Raw genomic sequence first — 21054 nt, 5'->3', positions numbered from 1 at the left:
TTCATGAAACAGCAGTCCAACTTATTTTGAGCTGAAATGTGAATGATGCAAATAAAGGAGGAATATAGCTTATTAATTATTCATTTAACTCTAGTATCAGATCGGTATTCTGTATCAGCAGATACCCAACGAGATCCCAAGGTACCGTACTGGAAATTGCAGTAGGATGAATCCTCATACAGAAAAAGATGAAGCGCACAAGGATGGCGATTAGAAGGACAACTCAAAGATAGACAAGTGTTTTTCATAACTGGCAGATTGTAAGGCAATACTTTCTGGCAGCTCGTTAGAGACAAATCAATAAATACTAATAATTATGGTAGAGTATGGGTGTGTATTGAAGAGACAGAGTCACATTAAGCATGTCATTTTTCATTATGTTTATTGTTCTGCTGCGGAGTGACTCATATTCAGTCTGAGAATTGATGTCCTCATTTGTCTGATGCCGTGAGTGACTCTTGGTTGAACTCACTCATTTTGTCCACTCCATTATTCCTTGTCTCAGTGCCAGTTAGGTTCACAACAAGGTTTTGCAGCAGAATGACTTCAATAAATCAGTGACCCGGGTCAATTAGGCATCTCAGGTTGGATGCTGAAAAAAATAAACTAAAAACATCTTTGTTTTTACTCCTGCAGGAATCCGCAGCCAGGCTGACTTGGGCAAGAAATCAGACAGTGTCTGTAATACGATTGGAGAAACTTGCCATCAAACAAAGACCTTTTATTAATCCAGCAAGCATGGACTCATTAGCAGCTAAATGTGCCACTGAGTTCGTCAGCTGGTGGCAAACTGCTGTTTGGTGCTGCGCAGGTAGTGCACACTGGGTTTACCAGAGCTTGTTGCTGGAAAAGGCTGCCTGTTGCCACGGTAAACAAGTTTAATGAGAGAGCTGACACTGAACCAAAACAGCCAAGCGTCAGACATAAAACTAACACTATGAGCCAGACGATAGTAATCGGTGTAAAGTTAAGTCGTTTAAATTACTACAGGTACTACTTATAAAATACCAATTAGCGCAAGTTTAAATGACACTATAATTCAGCTTGTGTTCAGACTGTCTAAACCACTGTAGATGTAAAACCTAATGTGTCAGTTATCGCACCTTCAGTCGCACAGGTACAGTCTGTGTGTCAGCCCTTTCACATTCCCAGGGCATCAAGTAATGTTATTTTGTCTGAGCTGGCAGTGTCACACCTCGGCACAAGATGTCCTTTAGTAGCTGTGAGTGACAAATCGGGTTATGTTATATAGAAGGACCAAGTCTGTCATTCCAACCGTGTCATTTATGAAACTGCCTGGTTTAAAAGTGTTTTTGCATGTTTGTTTCTTTGTTCTCCCCCAAATCACAATCTTTTATTTAACTGAGTGCTTTGACTAAACCTAACAAAGTTTTTAAGCTTAACCAAGTAGTTATCAGAGTTTAAACCCATCAGCAAATGGAAGTTAAAAAAACAAAAACACAAACACAAAGAAACAAACAGAGCATGAACCATGCAACTAATGCCACTGCCTCCCTGCCAGTTATTATCTGTGCAACCAATATTGCAGAGAACGTGAATGTTTCTGACAAAAGCTTCATTTTGTGAAACAACCACTACAACTTTCATGTCCAGGGGTCTTACTTTCCTATTATATGCCACGTAGGCTTAATATTATTACCACCTGCCTAATATTGTGTTGGTCCCCCTTTTGATGTCGAAACAGTCCTGTCCCATCAAGTCATGGACTCCACTAGACCCCTGAAGGTGTGCTGTGGTATCTGCACCAAGATCAAGTCTTGTAAGTTGCAGGCTGTGGGCTCCATGCATCGGACTTGCTTTTCCAGCACATTCCACAGATGCTCGATTGGATTGAGATCTGGGGAATATGGAGGCCAAGTCAAACCTCAAACTCGCTATTGTGCTCCTCAAATCATTCCTGAACCATTTTTGCTTTATGGCAGGTGCATTATCCTGCTGAAATGGGCCACAGGCACCAGAGTTAATACTAACATGAAAAGTGCACACCGTCAGCAATGCTTAGGTAGGTGGTACGTGCAGGACCCAAAGTTTCCTAGTAAAACACTGCACAAAGCATCACACTGCCTGTGTCGGCTGCCTTTTCCCGTAGTGTATCCTGGTTCCCCAGGTAAGTGACAGACACGCACCCAGCCATTCCTATAATGTAAAACAAAACGTTATTCATCAGAGCAGGCCACCTTCTCCAGCATGGGCATCCTGGCTGATCTGTGGCTATGCAGCCCCATGTGCAGCAAGCTGTGCTGCTCTTTGTATTCTGACACATTTTAATTAGAACCAGCTTTCCACTTGGAGACACTCTGACCAAGTCACCTATTCATCACGCTTTGGCACTTATCAAACTCGCTCATATTCTTACGCTTGCCCATTTTTCCTGCTTCTAACACATAAACTCTGAGGACAAATGCTCCCTAATAAATCCCACCCACTAACAGATGAAGAGATAATCAGTGTTATTCACTTCACCTGTCAGTGGTCATGATGTTATGCCTGATCGGTGTAAGTGCTTAGGAATTATAATTGATGACTCGCTCTCTTTTATAGCATGCATTCAGCAAGTGGTGAAAAAAGTCAAATCGATTTGGTTTCAACTTTCAAACAGAGAGGGAAGAAAGAGTTGCTTTCACTTTCATGTCAGTGCTGGATTATTGTGTTCCTATTTATATGCAACTGTTTTCACAGTGGTTACATATGCTGGATACTTTTTATCACGTAGCACAGAGGTTTTACTAGAAACCTTAAAGCTCTTCCCCACCACTCTATGTTGTACGCATTTGTCATTTCATAGACTCAACCAGTGCACATTGGGGGGTTTTAGGCTGATTTTGCATTGCTCCTATCTTACTTACTCACATTCATTAAGTGTGGAAAGTTATTGTTACTGGTCCCAAAACTCATTCCTTCTGTCGGTCCTGAAAGTTTATTGTGAATTTGGAAAAAATGAGCGTTCAGATTTGTAACTGTCTCCTCTTGGAGTCAACACAGACTTAAATTCATTATGATCTCCTCTTTAAGGAGATTTCAGGTAACCCGGAGGCAGTTACTTCAGGTTGAATATTAGTATCCGCCCCCTGTGTTTGTGCCCAAGACAATGACTTAGAGCGGCATTAAAATGAATAATTTTGATTTATTTCTGGACTAATTCTTTTGTGCTTTTTAATGTGTGTATTTGCTTCTGTGATACTAGTCTACTCAACTACTGTATTCCTGTCTGTCTTGGCCAGGACATTCTTGAAAATGAGAGGTTTTTTAATCTAAAGACTTCATCTAAAGGGTTTTATTACCTTGGATAAATAATAAGGATTAAATGCGAATGAATAAGTAAAAAAATAATGTTTACGATGATGTTTTCAGCTTAGAGTTAAAGGTTTGTTTAAAGGAAGCGTACGGTCAGGGAGATTTTAAACACTGCAGGTGATGATAAATGGAAACACTCTCTTACTTAACAGCACAGACATCCTGACTAACATGGTTGGTTTGCGAAGGAAAAAAGTTACGTGAGAAGCAAAGCATTTACTGTCAGAGTGCAGATATCTTCGGATGAGAGGCTCATTTGCTGCTGTTTATCTTGCTCTCAAATTTCAAATTACCACTTCCTGTATACTCCAAATATTTCCTGCTAGTAACCATATCTGACACGAAATATTAAATTAAGCAAATAAGATAGAGAGCATCTCACTTACACTAAATGGATGCTCTTCTCAGTTGCAGCCCCCCTTTTACATCAAGTGTAGATATATTAAAAAGAAGGGTGTAATAGCTTCGCGCCTTTAAAAGATTCATACCAGCAGCCATTAAAAACAAAACATGAAAGGTCCTCATGGTTCATACTGGTGACAGTTCTCCCATTAATATAAACTCTGCATAATGTACCCTTTGATGCATGCGGAGATCTGGGCCTTAGTTGTCGAGGGGAAAAAAGCACAAATATTTACAGATCACAAACTGCTGCCTTCAGGAAAGCCACAGCGTGAGAATAACAGAAGCCACCGGTTTTAGTGGAAACAGTGGTAGCTGTGCGGCCATGCCGAACACCAGCATCCATGAAGCATTTTATTACAGCGGTCACTGTTTGGCTGGGGGTGCAACAGTATTAAGTCGGCTGCTGGTGCACCACTAAACTAGATGCAAGTGGAACCTTTGAAACAGTAGAATAAGAAACAATAATCAGGAGTGAAACAAATTTCTTTATTATATGTCCAGTACAATGCAAACGTTTTAGGAACATCCGATGTTTAGATCTTTAACCCTGCCTGAGTCAGAGCCCTCAACTGGGGATCTGACTCAGACAAGCACAGTCTGTACTTACTGGTACTGGCATTTTAAAGAAACCTTTCAGACAAATAAAATATGTACAGGAGAGTTTTACTTTACTACAGGTTATATGCTTTATTCAGTGCTTGTAGAAGCAAAGCCTGAAATCTTAAAGAGCTACATTCAGCAAGTAGAAAGTCTAGCTCTGAAACCCATCGCATAACACTCATCATTCATTGATGTCAGCAATATGGAGATTTTCACAAAAGAATTATGATCTCCTGGACACTTAGAGCAACTTAGAGCAAAAAGTTCTTGACTACTGTGGACAAATGTACCTAGAAATAGCGTTGCTTTAAATGTATAATGAGGTCATGCTTTCTGTTTACTCCACTATATCTTATTTTTTCAAGTAAAAAAGAAGGAAAAAACTACGAATTGCCCTTTCAATCCATTAGTCCAGTAAATATGTTTAACTTGTAAGTCCTACATCCAACCATGCAATCTAAAAGTTAAATGACTCTGACAATTAAAGACATCCCCCTTCAAACTACTCCCTACCACTGCCGGCTTTCCTGCACCATTTGGAACGTGCCTTTTTACTCCAAATTTAGAAGATGAAGGGTTCAGATACGATGAGCATGACAACTGGAAGAGTTCAAGAAGATGGAATGCAAATTTTAGGAAATATAAGCGTAGCAGGGAGCACCTAAAAGGTACACTGTGTGGAAGTGAAAGCAGTGACTGAGAAACCAATCTGGTAAGTGGGGCGAACACTGAGGGATTGTTGGCATGTCCAGTGTTCCCAATGCACTTTGTGTCAACCTTTTGGGAGGAATTCATGTTGTAACACCTGGTGAGTGATGGAAAAAGACAAAATAAAGATGTGGATGCTTATCAATATATGATGAGGATCATCAGCGTGTACTAAAAACGAAAACACAGCTCGTTATGCATTGCTATATTTGTAGTTTCTACAAAACTATAGCAACCAAGGCTGTGATTTTACTGACACCGAGTCAAAAGCCTGTCATTTTCTGCTGAAAGTAATTACGTGTGATTTCAGCTGTCAGTTTAACAAAACACACAAATTGGGAACGTAATGACTGAATCTCAGTTGTTTTGCTGACGACCGTGATTAGATTTTTCTCTCCCATAGATACACGTGAAGCGGGTTATGTGGTTGCTCTCGCTGCATTTGTGTTTGACAATTTTCACTGTAATTCTGTTAGAGGATGGCATGTAACATTTAGCAGCCATCTGGCACTGTAAGCATGTCATTATTCATTTTCTCTCTTGAAGTTCAATGAACTCTTGCAAAACTGCCAAAACTTACTAAAGACTTTTTTTCTTCTTCTTTAGCAGGAGCTGTGGTGAAGCAGCCACCTGTTTGATGAATTATTAAAATGTGAAATGAGACAAAACACCAGGACACTTTTGATTTACGACAACAGTTCTTTCACTTTCTTTTCTGTTTTCCTCGCAACGATCCCCCCTGACTATGTGACTCAATAAACTCGTGGCTTTCAATAAGAGACAATCAGGGCCACTAGCAACCCATTCCCAACCCACTGTCTCCATTAGTCTGCAGCGAGCATATTTCATATTTTAATTAACTGAGTCAATGAAGGTATTCCTCTTGAGGGCGTCATGTCGAGGGTGTGGTACAGCAGGCACAAATGAGCCCAAAAAAATAAGAGAGGGAGTTTGAGAGAGAAAAAAAAGATTCTGACACAAAATAGTGGGGTGAGAGAGTGATGGGCTGTCAGGTGGGAGTGTGGTCTTAATCATTGATCCCAAGCAGGCAGCAGAATGAGAACAAAGGCCACTAAAATATTCATTAAAACCTGTTCTGAGCTCGTCGTGCGAGAAAGCAATAGAGAGAGGAGTTGAGAGAGAGGAGAGGGAGGACACTGTTAGGAGTAATGAGAGGAGGTTAGCTTTTTAACATCTCATTACTGGAGTCCACTGGCTCCCGCAGAGACGGGAAGATAGAGACTCTGTCACTGAGCTCTGTAATTTGAACCCAGATCATATCGCACCCCCGAGATGTCGCCGTGATAGGATCTCCTTCACACAGACGCGCGTCTCACTCTGTAACCAGAATCACCGCGTGCCCCACCGGCCCTGCTGCCAATGACGATGCCATGACTGGATCTCTCCCACTAGGAAATCAAATAAAAAAAAACTTGTGTATTTGAAATGATAATGCGGAGCTTTTTGTGCAACGAGGGGAAGGGTGTATTTTCCCCTTTCCAAAAAAACATGAGAAGCATTTCAGGGCTGGTGAGCTTGAAAGATGGACCACGCTGGGCAGAGGGAATCAAACAAGCGCTGCGTGTGTGCATTTACAGTATGTGCATACCTGAACACCCAGGTTTGTGTACCAGTTAGTGTTATGTGTGTGTTGTGCTGCTGGCCACCTGCTCACTGTTATTGCTGCTTCCCTTTTATCTCCCCCACTTTTTCTCTATCCTTGACGGGGCCACAGAGCAGCTCCGTTTCTCTCCCCAGCACTTGCTCCTCCAACAGCAGCCAAAATGTTGACTTGGACGGATGCTTACCGTTTTTTCTTTTTACTTTCAGTGCATGAAAGTGGAAAAGTGGGCAAAAAAAAAAGAAAAAGCAAAGAAGTGTATTGTTGACAGCGAAAAAGAATTCAGGCAGGTAAAAATGGTAGCATATATTTGGAGCGAGGAAAAAACAAACAAACGTATAAAGCCACACCGGTGGTTAAAGAATATTAAATTTTGACTTCTTCTTTCGACTGAATGAGGGAGACAGATGCTTTGTGCCACTCCTGAGCCGTGGGGTAAGGGCCTTTTGAAGAAGTGCCAGTGAACATCACACAGAGGTTCTCATTTTCCCTCCCCTTGCCTCTGCCTCGCGTGCTCGTGTTTACTCAAGGGCAAATATGTGAGGGAATATGTGAACTCACGGGCCGCGCTGCTGTTTCGCTTGCATGTTGTAGATGCTGATGAATAAGTCAATGGCTTCCGAAGGCTGGTCGTTGCATCTTTGCACTTTTGCAGCCTCGAGTGTCTGTTAGAAATACTGTAATTGAATGTTCTGCAGTTTGAAGGGTGTCTTTGACTACAGGTCGTCTGGGTCGTGTCAGAGAGGTGCACACTACTTGGCTCTTTGTGTCACTCTCTACAATGAGTGGAGGGTGTGGGAGTCAGCTAAAATCCACTGTTTGTGGCTTCAGAGGAGAATGACATTAGAGCAAATAAATCCACTGTACTGGCCTGTGTTTAAAAGGAAGATGGCACCCTACCTCCCCTGCTGTTCCTCCTTGGAGTAACCTTGCAATTTATTTCATGGCTCTCACAAACGACAGATTACACATTCAGATTTTTTTCATCCATCGCTCTGGTCACACTCTGTAAAATGCTGGATTCTACATCCCAGTATTAGGCTTGAAATCTGTTCCCTTCAAAATAAATAAATAACTAGATGTGCATCAGTGTCAGCAAATCTCTTATTAAACTGTGTATTAAGTAGAGAGTAATGTACCAAACATTCAGGTAAGGCTAGCAGGCCTTTTATTTTTAGCCTGAGCTGACTTTCATCGATTAAAATGACAAATATGGCTGGTTTCAGACTATATGAGCTCTAGTTAATTACCATGAAGTCCATTAGGAATGTTGCCTGGTAATGTTCTGTCTGTGTATCTGTGATTGAAAAAGGAAGAAGTAGAAGAAAAACACTGTCTGTAAGTGTCCGTGATGAGTTCCAGCTGAAAGCTGAAGCTCATGGCATCCTATGGTTTACATAAGGCAGAATTTCCTGGGTACACTTTTATTCTTATTCATTCATTCATATTTGTTGTTTCACTTTCACAAAATCGGAAGTATTTAAACATTCAGCTTAAACTGTCCCAATTCTCAGTATGTGCATTTGTCATGGTTTATCATTTGTACATTTAACTGTTCAGCAAAATGGACATAATGTTGACTACATTTTAGTGAACACTTGCAAACTGTAACCTCAGTTTCCTGTTATTAGCTGACAGGATTAGCACCGTGACCATGTCATTGGCTGATATTTGCCTTAAGTAGACCTGCGGTGTATAATTTGCACAGAATTTGTTAAGATCCAAGATTTTCTGTCACTAAAATATATCGGAGGTTCTAAGGTGCTACATAAAGTACAGCTTTGCAATGTTAATTACAGGAAGCTCTTTTTGTGCTCATTTGAAACTTGACCGCCAGCTAGTAATTCTTGCTATGTATCATTAAATTTGACATTCAGTTTCCTTGGTGACAGATACCATTGCAAGCTACGCATGCATTTCCAAAGGCCAACATTCACTGTTACACTTATGTTCATGTTATTGGTTTTGGAACAACTCCCGACACACATCTGTGGATGCAACGCTTTCTTCCTGCAACTTTGATTCATTTTACTTTCAAGCCAATTTGTTCCTTAGATTCAATTTCAGCACACTGACTCCTGGTCAGTTTCAATCCATTTGGTGCTATCTCCAATAATTAGGCCTTGCATTAACCATGCCTCCCTACAGAGTCTTTCCTTCCTCTTCCACCACCTCATCTGAACAGGAAGCACAAGCGCTTTCAAATGAGATCAGAGCTTTTGAGATTTAGATTCTTGATGATATTAACTATTAACCTGGCTCACGCGTCCCTTCCTCTCTACGACTCTAGCGGTCGATCCCTAAGTGGGTGATTGGCCTCCGGGCAGCAGAATCCATGCATGGCCCAAATTAAATTCGTGGGCCGCAGATGACTTTGCTGACCTTCCGGCTTCCTGAGTTTAGTGGAAATGATTGCCACATGCAGCGAGTGATAATTAACCACCCTCAAAGCACTCCACTAATCATTCTGATCTCTGTAGAGATTATGAGAGGGACAGTGCGTTGCTTTTCACCTGTACTGTTGGATATATACATTAGGTCTCTCAAAAGAGGCAATGCCTTTTATTTGTGTTAAATAATACGCAGCCAGGAGAAACATCCTGTTTTGTCATTTACTTTTTCAGAAAGGGAAATGGCATAAAAACTCAAACAAAATCCTTACTCCACCATGAAATAACCTTTACAGATACGGATTTGATCTTTCCTTCCTACCAGTAGAGACACATTTGCCTCCAGATTATGTATGAACAGCTTCCTGTTTTGTGACCTGAACCATATTCTACTCCAAGAAAAGCTGAAAGGTTGAGCCACAGCACTAATGCCAACATCAGCGGCGTAGTTTCTTAAAAATGCTTTGGGCACAATGATTATTATCTGTGTGAACGAAGGTGGAATTAAATTTCCCTTTTTCTTATATTGTTTGTTGCTTCTCGAGTTTTGGATTTTCAGTACAGAAGAACATAAGAATTGCAGATAATAATGAAGTCATATTTGTACTGGCAACCCAGGTCAACGTGGAATATAGGGCTTTGGAGTTGAGGTATTGTGGGAGCGCGGCGCCATTTTCCTGGGCCACGAATCAAAACAAACACATTGTGTCGGAAGGACGACTGCATGAAACATGCTTGAAAGCAGCTCAAAAGAAAAAGGACGGTATAGAGACTGATTGCGTCCGGAGGCGAAGCGAAAATAAAGTGCAAAAAATAGAGTTGAAGTACGCCAGTGGAGTAGAGACCCAGACGACTTACCGCTATCGTCCTTGCGTCCTTTGCAAAAATCTCGTTGTCATATTATGTCTCCATATGTGTAAAGTAGATGCAAACTACTACATTGATAATCCGGTTAGATATTACTTAAAACCCTTTGGTTGGGGTGGGGGTGGTGTTTACCTCCGACTAGTGCTCTCTGTTGTTGTCGTTGCGTTTGCCGTCTGTGAGAATTAGCGAATCTTTACATAGCATGTCTGCAAAGTCACTCAATACGATGTTTGTTCGCAATTTCTATAACCTCCGAGCGCTTCAACAACAAAATTATTAAGCTATAAAGAGTGACATGAACATATATTGAACTTATTGGAATGAAAATGTCTGGAGCACCAACAGATATTTGGAGATGAAAGAGAACTGGATATCAGCTCGTCTCACGGCGGCTATCCAGGCTAGATGCCTTCTTTTGGTAAGGTCCGCTATATGAGCTCCCCCTGGTTGCTTCCAGGTTGGGAAAGAATAAAAAGACAGACCATTCTCAAGCTTATTCCCTTGCCGGTCGTGCGATCGAACATTACAGCCGACCACACAGCAAGTACGAACTGTAGCTGATGTGTGTGCTTTTCGCTCCTCTTTCGCTTGAGCTTTGTTCGGCCCAGGGAGATGGCGCCTCAACCAAAAATCCTGACCACGCTTCCCTTTCGTGACATCACGCTCCAAAGCCCTATACAAAGTGTCATAAAGAGCAAACAACACTGACTACATATGCAGATGGGGAGGTTAAATGCTGTTCCCTGATTTATTACTTTGAGGGAAAACAGAATTTTTATACCTAAAGGGGAAACCACATGAACATTTATTTGGTACCTCTTCAGATATGTTAAATTCTGTGTGTATGTTAAGCACGACAATTAAAAATAACAAGAAAAAAGAAACAGCTGTCGCGTCCTTTCAGTTTTGATGTGTCACCACGGCTTTATTTGTCCTTCTGTGCACCATTAAAGTGACTTAACTGTGTCCACTGAGAGCAAATGAAAATCTGTTGCTTCTGTGGTTTGACACAAACAAACATTGTTATAATTGTTGCATCTTTATTGTAAAGTAACACAAAGTCATCCGCTTGTAAGCTTTATCGCTATGGATTCCTGGGTATGTTCATATTTGCATCAATATACACTGCAAGTCTGCGTCTCTGCTAAAGGGAACATACTTTGGTGACATTCAGACTAAACTCTGTACTGCAAACGTAAATCTTGGCGTTCAGTTCTTTAATGAAGTAAAGCCTTTGAGGTGTGAGGGGCGGGGCCTGAGCTTGTCCACTGTGAAACCAATTAAAAAGCAAAACTGAGAAACATCAGTGCTTTATAATTATTTATAAAACTGATATCACTGCAGTAGCTATAGACGTTTGGAGAGAACCAAAAGCTAAAGCAGTAATCTTTATTTATTGCAGTGTTTTGTAGATTGATATAATTTAAAAGAGCATCAGTCTGACCTAGTAAGCAGGTAACTACCAGCAGCAGTGGTAGTTACCTTATTTTCAGCACTCATAAAGTGTGAAGTTAACATCTTAAGCACGCACACCTGACCCTAAATGCGATCTCCTCCCTTTTGCCCCCGTGTCTGGGGGCGTTGGTGCTTAAGAGGTTGAGTGTGGAGTAAAGTAGTTACCAAGTGTTTGTCGCGACCACATAATTATCCAGTTTTCTCCGAATCCTTTGCCCAGCCTGGTGAAGGTCCAGGCAGCAGTGGACGTCCCGTTGAATAAGTAACGTTTATTCACAGACACTCGTTTTTCACAGAAAAGTCACAAAGTAAAACTAAAACTAAATAAAAAACAAAAGGAAGTCAGCTAAATGGAGCTGGAGTGGTGAACTGGTCCTGAGCCTTGGAGAACGAAAGGCTTTGTCTCCCCTGTTCTTCAGTCTCGTACGAGGGAAAACGAATAGATTTTGATCTTGAGTGAAGACAGCAAGCAGCAGTGTTTAACAAGCAGTTGATATATATAATCTATGTTCAGCCTTGGATGGGATTTTGTTCTGTTAAGGGTGCCATCATTTTAACTGGGAACCTTAGTGCTGTTCTTAGTCTTTCTTTCAGCTCTCTGTTGTTCTTCTTCTACTCCCGTCAAAGGCTCATTGACTAGGATCTATGAATCTGCTTTGTGTGTCAAACATATAGTCCAGTCATACCTGTACTATATATGAGAAGACTTTTACCAAATATGCATACATACATGCTCCTTAGAATTTTAATCCTCAAATGAATAAAGTTTAAAAAAGTGAGTAAGGAGGTTGTGCTGAGAACAAGCTAAAAGTCTCTCTCTCTCTCTTTAAATGAAGACCAACATTCACTGTGATATCGGCACTGTGGGAGCTGAAAGTCCTGTGCCAAGTGTTTCCCAGCTGAGGTACAAATGGCAGAACAATGTCCCACACGCTCCATTCCACCAAAGTCTCATGTGCTTACCTGAATGTGGCCTTGAGGATCTGTCCAGAGGTGCTCTCTTTGGTGTGGTTGTTGTATCCGTAGAAAAGGTCTCCAAACACCGTCTGGTTGGCAGGGATATCAAGCACTTCTCCACAGTCTATTCCCTCAGTGCAAGCCTCAGACAGCGGCAGGCACGACCTCCCATCTGGACCGCGTTTGTAGTCTTCGATGCACCTGCAGCAAACAGGGATTAAAGTCATTTACTTGATCCACGGATTTCCTTTTTCTTTTGTTTTCCTTTCAACACTGACTTCAGTTTCATTACTAACTCGATTGTCTGTTTGTTTTAGGGTTTTCTGCTCGGGCATTTTCCTTTTGATTCCTTATATTGTAGTTATTGAGCAAATCAATCTTTAGTGTGCAGACGACAAATGTTTATTATTCTTGAAAATAAAAAAATGTTTACACTGAAAAACTGAACAAAGCTGAAGTAAACAACAACAACAGTAATAATAATCTGACACATCTGTAGACAAAAGTTAACACAGACCTTTAATAACTACCTTTTAATTCTATTAAAAAGTAGATAAGTATATTCAATTAAAAACACATTAACTTTACCCAAAGTTACCAACTTTGATCTATTAAAAAAAATCAATGGAGGTCTTTTTGATATTTACTTAGATTTAATTCTCCACAATCTGTGTGCAATCTAACGATCAACAAGTCAATATCTTACTTTACTCATGTCAAAGAAGGTAAATGAAACACATGCAGACAAACACAGGACAACTTGATCGCTGGTAGCTGACACGCCATCCATTACATTTAGGTAACAGCCATAGTTTCTGCAGCAAACAAAGAATTGTACAGGCACATGTACTAACTACAGACTACCAGAAAGGTCCAGACTGAAGCTGACAACCAGATGTTGGTTGGTCCTCCCCCTTCGTGTCTTACTTGAGCACCCAGTCTATAAATGCATGCATAATCCTGTCCACAGCCTGACAGGGCTTATATTATATAACTACCCACAAACACTACTGTGATGATGTCAGGCAGATCTTGTCATGTTAAAAAATATGAGCCCTTCTCAAGTTATCTTCCAGGTCAGGTTAGTCTAAACCAACCAGTTTATTCTAACTAAAAATTGGGGAAATATCTGAAAGACACACCTATTGAAGTTAGTACCAAGTTGTAGAGTTTCCACAACTTAATAAATGTAATTTCTTATGTTTTGGTTTCTGTGCAGTTGCCAAATTAAAAAAAAAGTATGATTTCATGTATCAATATTCAGAAAAGTATCTTTTTGCTAACTTCAAAGCATGAACAACTCATGACTTCACAACTCACTACAATCAGCAAAATCCTTTCTGCTCAACTGACACATAATCCCCCATTTCAAGAAAGGAGCTAGAATCCACACACTGAGAGTCCTCTCAAGGTTCTTTCATATTGATGATGTTTTGACATCTCAGTATGTAATATACTCTGAAATGAATCAAAGGCACACAAAGTGGAGGCAGTGAAATGGAGGGTGGAGTGGGGTGGAAAGCAAAAAGATAATCTGTCAGGGATTTACACTATGAGAAGCTCTCTCCTGGATGCTAAATGTCGCAAAGCTAATGCCAGTCTCCGATGGGAAAAGTGGAGGATTAGCCACATCTGCACTATGGGAAGAGACGACAACAAAATGCTGTTGTTGAGAATTCAATGAAGCAGCAGTCTGTATCACCCGCTTATGTAAATTCGACACAAATTCGTACGCCTGCAACATGATGTTTGCCCTAAAGATGACAGCAGCTTGTTGTGTTCAATTAGAAAAGTGTTGTTTATCGGAAAATGTGCCGTTTCTCAGCTGAGATGATCAAAAGTCGTTGCTTTTGTTTTAATTATGTCTACTGAGAAAAGTAAGAAACAGATCTTGGCAGCTTTCTGCATTCAAACAGCGCAAAGGCTAAAAGGCCAAATGCTAGTATGACTCGTGAGCTGCAGATATTCTAAACACATCTTATGTTAAGACTCTCTTTAGATCAAAACTCTTCATATCCAGCATATCTTAGCAGAAGGTTCGTGGCCGTCTCTAGTAACTCTAAATATTATGCTAGTTATTATTAGGCTTCATGTGACAGAATAAAAATGCCAACTTTGTTCAGTTTGCTTTTAACTAGGGCTGCCACAAACCATTATTTTGTTAGTCACTAGTCACCAATTATTTTTGCGATTAGTCGACTAATCAGATCATCATCCATTGGATGTAAAACGACAGCTTATTGCACCAGCAGCATCTGCTCTTATATAACTATCATTAGCTTACAGCTGTAAGTGTTTAAGGTATGTGCTAACTAACAATAAAGACAAGATGATAGTTTATTAAATTTTAATGAAATTTGCAGATTGTTTCGGTGAAGTTTAATAAACTCCTTGCTATCTAAAGTATAACAGGACACCGGAGTAAATTCTGGAGCATCTCACACTTCTGATAAAAAACTATAACTAAGATTGTTGATAATCTTTGTTATATATTTGTTAATCTATAACTGACCCACACATATAGTTCTTACACACACACTGGACATTCTGGACATTGTTTTCACTTCATCACTTAAATCACTTTAAGCATATTTGCACTGCACAAGACATAATGTGGATTGCACAACACTGGACATTATATTCTTCATTTCCAGTTAATACTTGTACAGCTGCTGTTATTGTGTATATATTTATTTATATTTCTTCATACATTCTTATATAGTTCTATATTGTGTATTTTGTTGTACAGTTATTTTATTTTTAACCTTAATTTATATTTTATTCCTTCCTAGTTAAATTTACCCTTTTTAATTTTTCATATTTATTTCCTATCTTATTCATAGCCTTTCCTTTTTTTGTTTTCTTTAGGTCACGAGCAGTTGTCCAAGCATTTCACTACATATCGTACTGTGTATGACTGTGTACGTGACAAATAAAATTTGAATTTGAATTTGAAAAACTATAACTTTAATCTCAGCCAAACCGATTTACTCAGGAACAAATAAAATACTAAAAAAGCCAAACAATAACATTTTTAAGTTATCTAAGTGACTCATATATCTGTTTAACCTGAGTAGCGAAAGACGGCGGTGGGTTTGAAAACGATTTGCCGGGAGTCCGGTGTTCTCACGGCGCTAGTGAGCCTAGCCCCCGGCTAGCTATCGAGCTAGTGGGTAACAGACGTCTCCGAAAACGTCGGAGCGCTTTTGAAAATATGGGTGTCTTGATAAACTGAGCAGATATTTGAGGTTTACACAGCTACATTCTCGCCTGAAAATATGTTAAACGTTTATTTTGTGACCCAGAAAGAATAATAAGAGTAATATTAAAACTAACTAGCTGCCGCCATTGTTGGAAACTGAGCTGGGCTGTCACTACCCGATCCGTACCGGAAACCCGATCGGTACCCCGCATGCGCAAATCTTACGTCACTTCCTCTCTTTGCCAACATTGCGACATTCAATATATTTGAATGATACGGTTAGCGCCCAGTTAGCTCCTAGCATTTCTCAACAGCTCTGCCTCCTTTTCGACTGCCCGGGACATTTAAACAATGGATAATCCGTATACAAAGAAATTCATGCTTTTCTCCTCAACAGAGAGCGTCCCCCGATTGAGCAACAGCGCCGTAAAATAAGAAGAATGGCGCCTAATTACAGAGTTAATAATGCAGACTTTGTAATATCTCACGTGTAGATTCATCAGCCAGATTAAGTGTTTACTGACAATTGACAGTGATAGCGCACATCATCATCACTATTCCAACAATCCTCTCCTCACAGACAAGCATAAACACACTCGACTATCGCTAAATCAGATTTAACACACGTTTGTAATGACGATAATTCAGTTTATAATAGGGTTTATTCGCTCGGTCAGCAGGTGGCGGTATCCTCGTACACTGGGGAGTAAACTGCCATTAAACGAACAGAAGAAGAAGAAAACATCTGCACATGCGCGGTACGGATCGGGTAGACCCGATTTGTACGGTCAGACTTTACACATGCGCAGTAAGGATCGGAGAGTCCTGATCCGTAACTTTCTTTTTATTTTTCGTTTTTGTCTACATTGTACTGAAATGCTTCATTATTGCAAACATTTTAAGATATACTTGTTATTCTTAACATCTTAACAGATACTCTGACCCATAACTATCGTAAAACGCTACGACCGGAAGTAGACACCTTTCGCGCATGCGGGGTACCGATCGGGTTTCCGGTACGGATCGGGTAGTGACAGGGCTGCGCTATGAATTCTGGGACAGAGTTACTTCTTCTTCTTCGGGGTTTAACGGCAGCTGGCATCCTTGTACATGCAGTGCTGCCACCTTCTGTTTCAGTCCATTATTACACTCTTAAATCCTGCTACTTATTCCTGCGTCTTTTGGGATCTTACAAAGCTTCAAACGACGATTTTGATAGTCGACGTAATCGTGACTAGTCGACTAATCATGGCAGCCCTACTTTTAATCTCTGTATATAAAGCTTTGTGGTTTCCATTTGTAGATCATCACTGACCACTGATATTTGAAGACACTTTAGTTACATGCATATGAAGAGATGATCTGATGATGATAGCAACCCAGCATCAGCGTGGTTCAAAATATTAGCAGGTCCAAATCTAGTCAAGTATAACATTCAAGTCGTCTTAATTGCTCAATATTTTAAAACTAATTAGCCTGTGACAACCTCCTCCATCATCATCTCATTCTCTTCCTCCGTCATCTTCGCCTCATTCATATCCATTTCCTATTAATCTAAGGGACAACTTACACTATGTTGCTCTGTCAGTTAACCACCATGAAAGAATCACCTCACATGAAGAAATACATCCACATTCATTCATCTGTTCCATAAACCTTACACTGATGTTTTTTCCCAGACACAGCCAGACCAACTCTTTCCAAAGATGCAGCCTGTTTAATCAGCTGACTTTGTCCAGACCAGCATGATGCTGATGGATTGTGTACTTGGATGTTTAGTTTCAGGCTAGATTTGGGTTGCTCTGCTGTAACCAAGAAAATGTATTTCATTGATTTCTAAAGAACTAAGTGAGGAAAAGAGGCGAGTGCGTATTGAATCACATATGAACAGGGACTGAACGTAGTACACAAAAAAGTTTAAAAAGCTGGTCTGATTAGTTTTTATTGGATTTGTATTATTTTTTATATTATTAATTGCTATTATTCAAGAGTCTCTTTTCTTTTTAATTCAAAACATCCTCATGCTATGTTCAAAATTTACACCAACTTCATCTAATCCAATAAAACAACACCACACTATTCATGACCAAGCTTTCTCTGACTGATGTTGAGCATCAGTATCATGGGATATTTACATAAGAACTAGCACCCTGGATGGTTTTCTAACTGTTTTATGGAGAAATCTTAAAAACATTTTGGGTATACTTTAAAGGATTGTTGCATAGCTTGGTGAAAAGCCTCATTTCTAATCTACGTGTTGACAGTAGGCCCATTTTGTAGCCCTTCTGAGTCAAAATGATTAAATATAGTCATGTCAAACAGGGGGTGACGGCCAGTTTCTTAGCCTGCGTGACTGAGGCCATAACACAAGTAGAGTTAGATGATTCTTATTAGAAAATAAACTGAGAGAAGGAATCTTGACCCTAACATTGAAATTTATTTATATAAAAATTGTTTTGACCAGTCACCTATCCCACGTGGTTATATGACTTTTTTAAAGTTGACCTTAAAGTACTTTATTTAAATGGTTTATATTGAATTAAGAGAAAATGCATACAATGTCCAGGGCTCCAGTATTTGTTTCTGTCAATGTCATTAAATCAGCAGTGTTTTTCTATGATATAATCCATGTTAAATCAGCCTGTTCCTGTACTCAATAATTCAGAAGGCTTGTAAAAAAGCTGAAAAAAATAATGTGACTAAAAAGGACCAAATTTAAACCCATCTCTACTTACTTTGAGGGCTTGTAACTCGTGCAGTTTTTATTGTGTGAAAGTAACATTTTCGATGGATTAATTTGATATGTTACAACTAAATAAATAATGGAAAACAATCAGCTGATTCCAAGGAGTCACTAATTAATTGCAAATGTGTAATTTTTACATGCAGTTCCAGTAAACCACATCACACTGTACTGTGTCGTTGTAGATGAGAACGGTAAATATTCTGAATTATTAAACGTCGTCAAGCCAAAGCTTACGCTTGAAACAACAAACTGTTGTACATTAAGTGTTTTAATGGTTTGTTTGTTTGCGTGGTTTCCGTGCTGTAAATCTATCACTGCACACAATTCAATGTGCAGATGATAACAATAAAATGACACAGACAAGCACCAGTATTAAGACATAGAGTCTAACTTGTGCTACTGTATAATTCATTGTATTCTAAACTGTTTCTGCAACTAGTAGTTAAGAACAGTAAAATGTGAAAGATGTACAAGAAAAACACACTGCAGACGACCCCGAGGTTCAAGAGTGGATTAGCCTTTGATGCCAGTGAGTTAGTACAGCAATAACCCAGGGTGCACGTGGAAGTGAACACATAGGAAGTGCCTTATTACAGATTAAGATGGTTTCCCCTGCACTGTGAGACACTGATAGGATAGTTGTGACTGTATTACAGCTTATGAGCATATCTGTTTTGGAGACTTGCAGAAACTACTTTGGAAGGTAAAGACGCTGTTCCAAGAAAAAAAATAAATAAATAAAATAAACTAGAATAAAACACACACACACACACGCGCGCACACACACATACACATGATATGATATGATACTAGGGTACTGGAGTCAGAGTTTGGGCTTTAGCTTTACATTATTTCTTGCCCAGCCTTGTGACCCACTATACAGTCCACTGTGTGATATGTGTCACTGGGCTTAAATCACCTGCTCTTATGTCCCAAAAGGTTTGCTTTTCTCATTCGGTCCATGATCCAAGGCTATTCCTGAGTAAAGCCCCATTTGTGTTGGCATTACATAAGGAAAAGCAGCAAGGCAGATTTCTTTAAATTTCAGTTGATTTGACAGATATAAATCACAGGTGCATAAATTGCTTTACTTACTTTCATGCACCATATCTTCCAGAAATGAGCGCACTGTTAGGTATTATCTTAAAACTAATTTCAGAGATAAACACTTTTATAAATCAGGCCCCAGGGGTCATAATGGAACTCATTAAAGCCCTTTTTTCTAGTTTTGGTATTTTTAATTCAACACTCACGTCAAAGTTTGCTTTAATAAATGTTAATGGTGGTATATTTAAGACTCCACAATCAGGAGTCTTAAAGTGCCACCACCATACTGCTTTACGTTTTTTACTGGCTCATTTTGCACTAAATGTTATGAATACACATCTGTTTTCATTTAAAAGCAAAAACTATATATATCACCTGAATCTGGGAACTTTTCTTCTCTTTCTGTCTCTCTCTCTGTATATATAGCGATGGCAGCATACCAAAGGGATTTATTTTGTTTTTGTTATTGACTGACCATAGACCATGTAAAATGTGACAAACCTAACATGACAGAATTGTGAAATATATTGCTATAATAATTAAAAATAAAAAGCACAGAATGTGTTGTTTCTTACCCACAGAACATCTGGATGTTGTAGAGTGTCGGGTCATCCTCTAGAGGGGCCAACTGCTGGAGACACAGCTGCTCACATCCTCCATTGAAACCGTCGGAGCAGTCGATGCCGATGTGGTGGTCGTAGCACCCGGTGCCATCCTTCATAGGACTTAGTCCTGGGGGGCACTGTGGGACGAACACATGGTTTTAAATGACTAAAATTGGCAATTACACATTACTATTAAGAACACTTTCCTAGAGCTGCTTAAACTGTGTGAAGCTACCACATTAACACTAATCCCAAATGGGGCAGGTAGACAGATCCCATAACATCTGTGCCACAGAATGCAAACACTTAGATTTCTATTCCCATGTGCAGTGTGTGTGTGTGTAAGCACTGAGCCTTGTTTGTAAAACTGCACAAGTAACAGTATGAGGATATCATTACAGAATCATTACTAAATTAATAACTTTAAACACCAAGTTTTAAATTGCCAGTAAATTTGTGTTGTCTTAACTACCTTTAAAATGACAGGATTTTCAAACGAACTAATTGCTGTTGAGATGAAGACATATGTGTCTTTTCACTTACACAACATGTGTAGGAGCAGACTGGGGGTCAGAACCCAGGTGGGAATCTGATTCATTATTAATCTCTGATGAAATATGATAAAGCGATTAAGATCAGTCACACTAAAATAGTCCCTCAAGATTTACTTTATGTTAGTTTTGACCTGTATGCACTGCTTGAACACAACTACACCTATAAAAGTTTAAAAAAACAATTTAGCTCATGAGAACAAAATGGGCCAGCTGAAGGAAAAACCTACAGTCAAAAGTGTAACGGTGTCCTTTGTGAACGTATTCCATCAAGGTGATTTCTCAAAGTTCACAAGACAGGAATGTTCACAGGACAGTTTGACAAAGTCTAAGGTTGTTTTACTTCATGTATATGTGGAATTACTTTCATTCATTTCATTCATTCATTTATTTGTTCATTTCCAGGCACAACAAATACCTATATTGAACACAACAAATACCTATATTGAACATAAAATGCACAAAACAAAAAACAAAAATTGCCTGAAAAAGGAGTGGGACGAAGAAAACTTATTAAATCCCACCCCTATACTCACTCATCAACAAAAAAACAAAAAACAAAACAAAACAATATACTTCCCGCAG

The 21054-nt window shown here is 39.6% G+C and overlaps 1 protein-coding gene across 8 annotated transcripts in view; it reads right to left on the bottom strand.

Moving 5' to 3' along the window:
• Positions 1-21054, bottom strand: part of astn1 (astrotactin 1) — a 487501-nt gene that overhangs the window by 229124 nt on the left and 237323 nt on the right. For all 8 annotated transcript variants that reach the window (XM_005936984.3, XM_005936986.3, XM_042225858.1 and 5 more), the window contains 2 exons: positions 19889-20055; positions 12325-12519 (listed from right to left, as the gene is read on the bottom strand). In XM_005936984.3, coding sequence (XP_005937046.1) covers positions 12325-12519; positions 19889-20055 — 362 coding nt within the window. The remainder of the gene's footprint in view (positions 1-12324; positions 12520-19888; positions 20056-21054) is intronic.

This window comes from Haplochromis burtoni, unplaced genomic scaffold, assembly GCF_018398535.1.
Source record: "Haplochromis burtoni strain Fernald_Lab_line unplaced genomic scaffold, NCSU_Asbu1 Contig_185, whole genome shotgun sequence".
In the NCBI taxonomy this organism is placed as follows: Eukaryota; Metazoa; Chordata; class Actinopteri; order Cichliformes; family Cichlidae; genus Haplochromis; species Haplochromis burtoni.
Note: the sequence above shows the minus strand (reverse complement) of the source record. Positions and strands in the feature narration are given on the sequence as shown.